Below are 9,840 nucleotides of genomic sequence, written 5' to 3'. Positions count from 1 at the left end.
ATTTATTATTTTTTAAAATTAAACCCATCCTACATACATTTTATATATCTAAAACAAACATAGAATGTTTAGTGTAATCCTAATTTGTTGGACGATCTAGATCTAGGTATGCTATCTCTCGGTCAAGAAGATAATACTTTAGACAATTCCCCTTCTAGTATCCGATTTATTCTTGGTTGAAACAATTGTTATCTTTTGCTGGGCTAAAGATATTATATCAACTTCAACTTTAGACGGTGGAAACTTATGTTCCGCTGGTAAGGGTACATAACTAGTTATAAGATAGTACACATCGATATAAATAAAAATATATGATACCCTTGCTACCAAGCCTGAACCACGTAGCTATAGATATATAAATTACGTTCTTACTATGTTTAAATTACGTTCTTCTTTGAAAAACAATGTCAGAAATATAAGTCTGACCATCTCGAGGGCACAATCTAAAAGTAGTTTATAATTTTTTTTTAAAAAAATCATTTTAAATAGAATTAGGACATATTTTCATGAGAAAACAAAATAATAGCCTTAAAACACTTAAAAACGTAAATTGTTCATAACATAATCCTAATACAAAAATAGAAAACCAAATTCAAATTAGATCTAGATACATAAAGTCATAAACCAAAGATATAAAGAAAAATACGTTACTAGCTAGCTACTCTAAAAACTAAATCCAATCAAAGAAAAGAAAACCGCCATCAACGTCGACCAAAGCTTGACTTTACCGACAAATTGACTTGCAGAGTTCTTGGTCGGCGCCGGTGAAACAACCGGGGAAGGACTGGCCGGACTGGAGGGGGAAGATTTTCTGGGTACCGACGGTGCTGGCAATGGGGATTTAGATGCTGCTGCTGATGGGGATTGAGACGGCGGTGGCGATGGGGATTGAGAAGGCATTGGTAACGGTGATTTAGGCGGCGCTGCTGACGGGGATTTAGACGGCGCTGCTGACGGAAATTTAGACGGCGCTGGTGATGTGGATTGAGACATTGCTGGCGAAGGAGATTTAATCGGCGAGTGTTTTACTGTAGATAGAGACGGCACAGAAGGTGGAGGGTAAGGGAAAGGAAGTGGCTGAATTGGGGCGGAACTGGACGGAAGAGTGGAATGTCTGCCGGCGACCGGTACACGGATGTCGACTTTTTGACCAGCTTCACAATGCCCAGGAATGGTGCAGATGAAATAGTAGTGGCCGGGGTACTTGATCGGAAATGAGTCGTTGCCGGAGGTGAAGGTGGCGTAAGGAGCGGCGCTGCCCTTGCATGTTAGAAATTCGGTGTATGTAACTCTTGCCACGTTGTGGAAGTCTTTATTGTACTCAAAAACTACATACAAAAAAAAAAATCATGTAATATTAATATATTTTAAACAAATAATATATTAAATATAATATAAAAATAACAAATAGCTACAATAAAACAATCTAAAATACATAAATTAAATTATTTACCAATGGTGTCACCAACTCGAAATGTTTTGGTAGAAGCCCAAGTCTTGTAATCCACATGTCCAATGTTGGTCCAGCCAGCAGAACCACCAACTTTATAAACTTCTCCACCGACCGCCACCGTAAACGCCGCCAGGAACACCGCCATAACCACGGCCATTGTTGTCCTCATAGTTCTAAGAATTTCGGCTTTGAAACTTTGCTCACCACTATTTGTATTTATCGATTAAAACCAGGAAAAGTTGCAAATTTAGATGTAGAATGTAAAGAGCAACGATGTATTTATGCATGAGTTTTAGGAAATTACGGAAATAATATTATTATTTAATTTTTGATTCGCTGAAATCTTTTTCATTAATTAGTTGCCTTAATTAATCATAATCCTTGGTTTCAAGATTTTATTTTGGAAACTATATAATGTACTGATTTTTTCCTTAGTAAATATAAATTTCAAGTTAAGAAATACTAATGGATTATTGAAATGTAACGTTCCAACTTCCAAGTTCTTATTGAAAATATAATCAACATATTCTAATGTTTGAACAAACTTTATAAAGTATTATTTTTGAAGTTTAAATTTAAAAAGTTAAATAAAACAATACTTTTTTCATTTTAGTTAACTTAAATCTTGATTTATTTCGACATACAACCTCGTTTATTTTCTGATTTTTTTTTCTCTAAAGAGAAAATTTTCTAAATACGCTGTCTAACCTTTTTGTCAAGTTAAGTGTCATATATATATATATATATATATATATATATATATATATATATATATATATATATATATATATATATATATATATATATATATGGCTAAATAACAGAGGTTTAAAGTTTTTAAAAGGATAAATTTAGACATTTTTTTAGTTATTAATGTTGTCACAAAAATTCTTTATTGAAAACTCGAATAATTTATTTATTTACACATATTTCAATCAGCATAAAGATTCAATATTGTCCACTAAATATATTATTTGATTTAGAAGAGAAGTTAATTTCGAAAAGAACATCTACTACTTTTATATTTTTCATATTTAAATCAAATTATTTATTACCAAATTAAATCACAGATAAGGTTTTGAAGAATTACATATATATACCATAAATAAATAATAAAATACCATATTTACCTTATCTAATATCCAAATATCATTTATATTTTAAATAAACATACAAAATATTATATTTGTTCAAACATTTTCTCTAAACATTTTAAAACATTTTTTTTAATTAATTTTTTGTTATTTAAAATTATTTATAGAAAATTTAGATTGAGCATAATACCTTTGATACTTTGTATACCAGGTAGAAACGAATGGAAGACGTCATCTTCTTCATGAGCCTTGGAAGCTCATATTTTTAGAATTATGTTTTGTTGACAATCACATAATGTATAAATTATATAAATTATAAATCTATAAACAAAATTAATTATTTGTATATAACTATTTATCATATTATTCAAACAACCATTTTACTAAATAAAACAAAATTCAATTTAACACCAAATGAAAATAAATATCATACATTCATTATGTAAATATATATATGTTATCCTAAGTCGAGTAGGACTTGGAGACCAAGTAATAGCAACCTCGTTTTTAGGAAATCATAAACAAGTAGGTTTCTAGTTTCCTAATTGTAATCTAATTACAAGTCAGTAGTTAGGAGTATATATACACATGGTTTTAGGTCGAGTTATGATCATTGGAAAACATTGTAAACATCGTGAGTTTTGAGTGATATTCTCACAATAATCAAAGAGTTATTTTGATTAATATAACTGTGTTTACATATTCTGATCTTTAATTGGTATCAGAGCTAAGAAACAAGAGGGCTGTGAGATCGAGTTCGTTACCAGATCATCATGTCAGACGGAGAAGATGGTGCAGGGGCTCCTCCGGTGAGAGTGAAGGAGGTTGGGACAACCACAGTCGCATGTACGATGCTTACATCCACCAATTACACTGTATGGTAAAGTGGTATTAAAGATTCACAAGGCTTGGACAGTGATCGATCCAGGAACAAATAAAAATGAGGAGAAAGATTACCTTGCTATGGGGTTGCTTTATCAGGCAATTCCAGAAAGCTTGATAATGCAAATTGGTGATGTCGATTCTTCAAAGGTTCTGTGGGAATCGATCAAGGCTCGTTATGTAGGAGCTGATAGGGTGAAAGAGGCCCGATTGCAAACCCTAAACGCCGAATTCGATCGGCTAAAGATGATGGAGTCGGAAACCATCGACGCGTATGCTGGAAAGCTGTCCGGCATAGCCTCGAAATCAGCAGCTTTAGGAGAGATTATTGATGAATTGAAATTAGTGAAGAAGTTCCTCAAAACCTTGCCTCGTTCGAAGTTTATACACATCGTTGCCTCTTTGGAACAGGTGCTCGATGAGAATGATCAATCGAGGGTGCTATTTGAAGGCATATGAAGAAAGGATAAAGGAAGAGGATGCCGATGAGAATGATCAATCGAGGGTGCTATTTGTGAAATTGACCGGAGACGGAGGAGTGTCGTCATCTGGTGGTACAGGTGCGTCGAGGTTACAGAGTGGAGCGAAAGGAAAAGGGGCAGGTGGATCCGATGGATATAGTCATAACAACGGATCTGGATCGGGTGGTTCAAATGGGCCCAAATCAAATAAAAGCCTACATGGAAATAAACACAATAGCTCATCACAAGCCCAATGAGGGGAGCCCAATTCCAATTCTAATTGCAAAAATTGTAATTGTTGTTGTCACAAGAATCGGAAAAATATGGAAAAAGACCGATCTAAGGTGATTTGCTTTCGGTGTGACAAACCGGGTCATTTTGCTTCTGAATGTCCGGAACGACTCCAAAAATTACAAGACGGTGATTTTTCGGAACGTGACGACAGTGACGAATCCGTTTTTTAAATACGGATCGGGTTGAAGAATTCTCTAGAAGGACTTAGAGATTCGGGGGTGATTGTTGGAATCCTAAGTCGAGTAGGACTAGGAGACCAAGTAACAGCAACCTAGTTTTTAGGAAATCATAAACAAGTAGGTTTCTAGTTTCCTAATTGTAATCTAATTACAAGTCGGTGGTTAGGAGTATATATACACATGGTTTTAGGTTGAGTTATGATCATTGGAAAACATTGTAAACATCGTGAGTTTTGAGTGATATTCTCACAATAATCAAAGAGTTATTTTGATAAATATAACTGTGTTTACATATTCTGATCTTTAATATTTAAATATATATTATACATTTATGCATTGATATGGTTTTCCCTTAAGCTTTAACTAACAAGAAATACACTAAAAATGTGTAAGTTCAAAGTTGAGGACTAAATTGTGCTAATAAAACTTTAACATTATATTTAGTGTTGATGAATAGTATAACACTATATATAGTGTTAATTTTAGTTAAGGCATATACCCTAAAATATTTTAGTGTTTGTGTCTTTATAATATTACTTTAGTTAGACAACCAAAAATATACTAGACACATCTATCACCATCATCGTTTAATCTCTAAGTTTAAGTTGAAAAATAATTACTATTTTTGGTTTGCTTAAACTAATGCTCTGATACCAATATGACATTCCCTTTTTTCAGGAAAAAAATACTTTACGCTTTAAAATCGTAATATATTTGTTTGCGAAAATTGATATTTTTGATATTTACATTGTTCTTCCTATCTGGGACAGGGATCGTATTTCTCATAAGAAAATTGATATTTTTGACTATTTTATGGCGATTGAGGCGGTTTGGTTGAGCTCGGGTTTGGAGGTATTATTTATAGTCATTTATGCCCCTTATGGGGCGGATTGAAAGAGACATTTGTGGAATAATGTGTTCCAGTTGATTAATTCTTTTCATGGGGAGTGTGTTTTGATGGGGGATTTTAACGAAGTCTGAGATTAGTCGGAAAGAATGGGGTCTCAATTCCATCATTCTACTGCTAGGAGTTTTAATCAACTTATTAGGCAAGCTGAGTTGATTGACATTCCTTTGGGTGGTCCTCATTTTACTCGGAGTAATACGTGGGGTTCAAAGTTTAGTAGGTTAGATCGTTTTTGCTCTCGAATGGTTTTTTGGATTACTTCCCTCAATGTCCGGGTATGGTGTTGGATAAATTTATTACCGATCACAGGCCCATTTTATTATTGGAGCACAATGTTGATTATAGTCCAGTTGATAGCTTATTTTATTTCCTTATTTTTATTAGTTTATTTTATATTTTTAGCTCTTTTTATTAGTATTGCATTGTATATTCTTTATTTTCTTCATCATGGATCGTATCGGGAACTTTTTATTTTGCATGAGGAATTTTGCAAGATTTTGGAGCTTGTTGCGGTTATGGTTTAGCTTGGAGACGGGCTTAGTGGGCTCTCGAGGCATTGTTGGGCTTGGCGGATCCATAAAAGAAGATTTGAGCCTTAAGAGTTAAAGACTTGGATATTTTGGGCTTGTGAAGATGGGTCATAGACTTTTATTTTGGGCTTGAAGCATCCACATTTGAAGCTAAATGATGATTGGTTGGTTTAAATCATATGGATATGGAGGGGACCAAAGGAATCTTTGGTAGTGGAAGGGTGGAGTGGAGAAATGAAGAGCCAATAGCATTTCAGCAACACTTGCGTGGGTGGAATTTCCGTCGTGCGGGTACCCGCGCAACTGCCCAGTTTGGGCATTTTGGTCGTTTCCCACACCATAACCTTGGGGGATGAGATCTATCAGCCACACTCTCGATTTTTCACCATTGGAGACCTAGAGGAGGCGATTTTGAAGCTCAAGACTCATTTCTTTTCATCTTTCCAAGATATTAGTAGTTTCTTTATGCAATTAGACTTTTGTGATTGTTATTTTGTTGCCATGAGTGGCTAATTTCTCTATATTGGTTAACTTTGGTTAAAACCTTTGAATGTTTGTGGGTTTTTGAAGGATTCATGCTAGATTATCAATTATCTTATGTTTATGGTTCTAGATCATATTTCTTATGCTTGTTTAATGCTTTGATCATGAGCTTGGCACTTGAATGAGCTATTGTTAGTTTATTTCTTTGGTTTTGCATTGAATCATTGAATTAACTTAGAACAAGGGCTTTATGATGGTAAAAATCATCTCTAGTTTATGAATCATAGCTTCTTTATGGATGTGTAAGCATAAACATCCTCTAGGAATTGGGGATTCCTTCTTTCTTATGGCTGATTAACTTCTTGGGTTCAATTGCTTCAATTAAACCTTTGATCTTGATTAAGAAGGTGTGTTGTGGGCTTCCCCAACCTTCATACTACCTAAGAGGAATCTTGGCATATCATGCTTCAGGATTTCTATAACCATTTTGGGATGAATGATAAGCTTCATGTTGAATCCTAATGATAAACACACAAATGTTCATTGTGTTGAATTGCCTTAGTTAACCAACTATTTCCAATATTTGAGCATCTCACTATCTTGCTTAATTGCAAGTTTTTAGTTATTCAAGTCTTTTAGTTTTCAAGCAATCATAACCCCCCCCCCTTTAGTTTAACTGTAGTTAGTTTATTTACAATAGTTCTTTTAGATTGCATTGGTGATAGAATACAACCATTTCCCCGAGGATCGATACCCCTTTTTACCATTATATTACATTTTATTTGCAAACAAAGGGTGTAATTTGCTTGGTGGACTTGACATCCCACCAAGTTTTGGCGTTGTTGCCACCAGTTCCATTTCATTTATTTCCTTCTTTGTTCGATATGGAATGGTTTGATGTGGTTGTTAGAGATTCTTGGTCCCAAGTTTGTGATGGGACACTCTCGCCTTGGGTTAAATTTAAGAAAAAACTTCAATTTCTTAAATCTAACTTCCGTGCTTGGAATAATACTAGTCGGACTCGTATGGAAAGAAAAAGGAAATATCTTTAGGAGATGCTCGAATCTTTGAAAATAGACTCATGGAAGACAAGCGAACGACCGAGATAAGGGAGCAACGAGTCAATGTGCTTAAAGATATTACATATTTTGATCATATTTCACAATTGGATTTAGCTCAAAAGGCTAAAATCAGGTGGGTATTGAGGGTGATGAAATTTCGGTTTCTTTCATGGTTCGTTAAAGCGCAAGCGATACCAAATGGCTATTCGAAGTGTCTTAAAAGACAGGATTTGGGTTGATAATCCAATTATTGTGAAGGAAGAATTTCAAGCTTTTTATCACTCTTTTTTTTTCTAAGAGTAGTGATCCAAGACTTATGACAGATCCTTCACATTTCTCCAAGTTGGTAGTTTCTCAGATTCAGTTTCTTAATGCCCCTTTTACACATGATGAGATTAAAAAGACGATTTGGGATTGTGGGTCTACAAAGGCCCCGAGACTTGATAGGTATACTTTTAGTTTTATAAAAATGTATTGGGAAATTTTATAGGATAATGTTGTTGATTTCGTGACCCATTTTTACAACAATTTTTCGATTCCAATGGGGTGTAATGCTTCATTTTTTACTTTGATTCCAAAAGTTAGAGACCCGAAAAATGTTAGAGATTCTAGACCTATTAGCCTAATTGGTTTCCAGTATAAGATTGTTGGCAAACTTTTAGCTAATAGATTGGTAGAGGTTATTGGGAACGTGGTAAGCATGGAGCAATATGCTTTTATTAAATGCAGATAGATTTTAGATGACCCTTTTCTTTTGAATAAGATCGTTGCTTGGAGTAAGGCTTCCAAAAATCCTATTTTGATTTTCAAATTTGATTTTGAGAAAGCCTGTGATTCTCTCTCTTGGGATTATCTGGTGTAGATTATGAGGATTATGGGTTTTGGTTCTTTATGGTGTGGGTGGATTATGGAGATGTTATCTTCTACCATTGTTTCGTTTCTCATGAATGGGTCCCTTTCACGAGAGTTTCATATGTCTAGAAGTTTGAGGCAGGGTGATCCTTTATCTCCTTTTCTTTTTGTGTTGGCTATGGAGGGGTTGCATGTGGCTTTAGTTAGGGAACATATAGCTAATGTTTATAGGGTGATTTGATATCTCTCATATTCTTTATGTTGATGATGTGGTTTTGTTGGTTGAGTGGGATCAGACGAATGCTCTTCACATTGTCCACATTCTTAGATGTTTCTTTCTGGCTTCAGGTCTGAAAATCAACTTACTTAAACGTAAGTTGTCTGGGGTAGGGGTCACGGCAGATCAAGTCCCTTCTATGGCTCTTCGTATGGGTTGTATTTCAGGTACCCTACCTTTCTTCCATTTAGGAGTGCCAGTTGGTCAAAATATGGCTAGGGCTGAGTCTTGGTCTCCTATTATAGATCGTTTATGGTCTAGATTAGTTGGTTTGATGGCGAAAACCATTTCTTATGGTGGTAGACTTACTTTGATTAAGTCTGTTATTGGATCCATTGGTAGTTCTTTGATGTCTATTTTTCTTGTTCCGGATACGGTTTTGAACACTTTAGAGAAGGTGATAGCTACTTTCATTTGGGGAGCAGATTTGGATGAGCAACGTATGCATTGGTTTCGATGGAATAATAGACTTATTACTTCTAGAGAAGATGGAGGTTTGGATGTGGGTAGTCTTTTTGCATATAATAGGGCTTTACTTCTACGGTAGCGTTGGCATATTTTTCATTACACAAATTTGATATGGGTTAGGGTGGTAAAAATTTTATATGGGTTGGATGGGCACTCCTCTCCTCTGATTCCGAAAAGAAATTGGTTGGGTCCTTGGAATGGTATAAATCGAATGTTAGCTACTCTTAAGGACAGGGGGTTAGATTTTAAGACCTTATGCCCCTTAGGATATGAGATGGAGCGAATACTTCCTTTTGGCATGATGTTTGGATGGGTGATACTACACTTAATGTTTCTTTCCACAGATATTTTGCCTTGGATATTTACCGTATGTGTACAGTTCGAGACCGTATCAGGATTGGTTGGGATATTGGTACTCTTAGATGGTGATTTGATTACCTCAAATCATATGGTTACTAGATGGAATAATTGGGTCCCCATTAAACTCGACGTAACACCCATAAAAATCATGCTAAATTAAAACTTTTTAAATCATTCAAAAACCAATAATTATTACAATTTTTTTCAAAATGGTTTAATGTTAGAGTATCCCAGAATCTAATCATAAAATCATAAGGAGGTGCACAATCACGCCCTCGCCTTCCCGCGATCATCAGAAGTACTTGAAACATAATCAAAAACTGTAAGCCCGAAGCTTAGTGAGTTACCCAAAAATACCAACGCCATACAAACCATATCAATATCATATAAACAAGCAGCATGCATAATGAGCCATCAGCCTGACTGGACCACCTCGTAGGGCCATCAGTCTATATGGACTGCTCTCCGAGCCATCGACACGTCTGGACCACGTCACAGGGCCTTCAGCCTATCCAGACCGCTCGTCGGGCCTTCGACCT

General features: G+C 35.2%; 2 protein-coding genes across 2 annotated transcripts; one reads left to right on the top strand and one right to left on the bottom strand.

The window, feature by feature from the left end:
• Positions 1-520: 520 nt before the first annotated feature.
• On the bottom strand, positions 521-1,665 carry LOC145052205 (early nodulin-like protein 12). Its single transcript, XM_079000001.1, has 2 exons — positions 1,454-1,665; positions 521-1,328 (listed from the first exon to the last, which is right to left on the bottom strand). Exons 1-2 carry the CDS (start codon positions 1,620-1,622, stop codon positions 664-666), a joined length of 834 nt encoding a protein of 277 aa, XP_078856127.1. The 5' UTR covers positions 1,623-1,665; the 3' UTR covers positions 521-663.
• Positions 1,666-4,040: 2,375 nt separating this feature from the next.
• Positions 4,041-9,020, top strand: LOC145051163 (uncharacterized). The gene is made up of 5 exons (XM_078999288.1): positions 4,041-4,234; positions 5,134-5,215; positions 7,835-8,038; positions 8,207-8,428; positions 8,493-9,020. The coding sequence occupies exons 1-5, from the start codon at positions 4,041-4,043 to the stop codon at positions 9,018-9,020; spliced, it is 1,230 nt and encodes a 409-aa protein (XP_078855414.1).
• The last annotated feature ends 820 nt before the right edge of the window (positions 9,021-9,840 follow it).

Source organism: Lactuca serriola, chromosome 5 (genome assembly GCF_051521515.1).
Source record: "Lactuca serriola cultivar US96UC23 chromosome 5, Lser_US96UC23_V15, whole genome shotgun sequence".
NCBI lineage: Eukaryota > Viridiplantae > Streptophyta > Magnoliopsida > Asterales > Asteraceae > Lactuca > Lactuca serriola.
This window is presented reverse-complemented; position numbering and strand designations above follow the sequence as displayed.

What these genes read in the sequence shown, in the direction of transcription:
- LOC145052205 (XM_079000001.1), bottom strand. Translation starts at nt 1,622, where the DNA reads ATGAGGACAACAATGGCCGTGGTTATGGCGGTGTTCCTGGCGGCGTTT. An exon ending in TCGAGTTGGTGACACCATTG is followed by an intron (nt 1,329 to 1,453) that starts GTAAATAATTTA and finishes TTTTGTATGTAG; the next exon opens with TTTTTGAGTACAATAAAGAC.
- LOC145051163 (XM_078999288.1), top strand. Translation starts at nt 4,041, where the DNA reads ATGGATATAGTCATAACAACGGATCTGGATCGGGTGGTTCAAATGGGC. An exon ending in GGTTGAGCTCGGGTTTGGAG is followed by an intron (nt 5,216 to 7,834) that starts GTATTATTTATA and finishes GAAATTTTATAG; the next exon opens with GATAATGTTGTTGATTTCGT. An exon ending in TAGAGGTTATTGGGAACGTG is followed by an intron (nt 8,039 to 8,206) that starts GTAAGCATGGAG and finishes TATCTGGTGTAG; the next exon opens with ATTATGAGGATTATGGGTTT.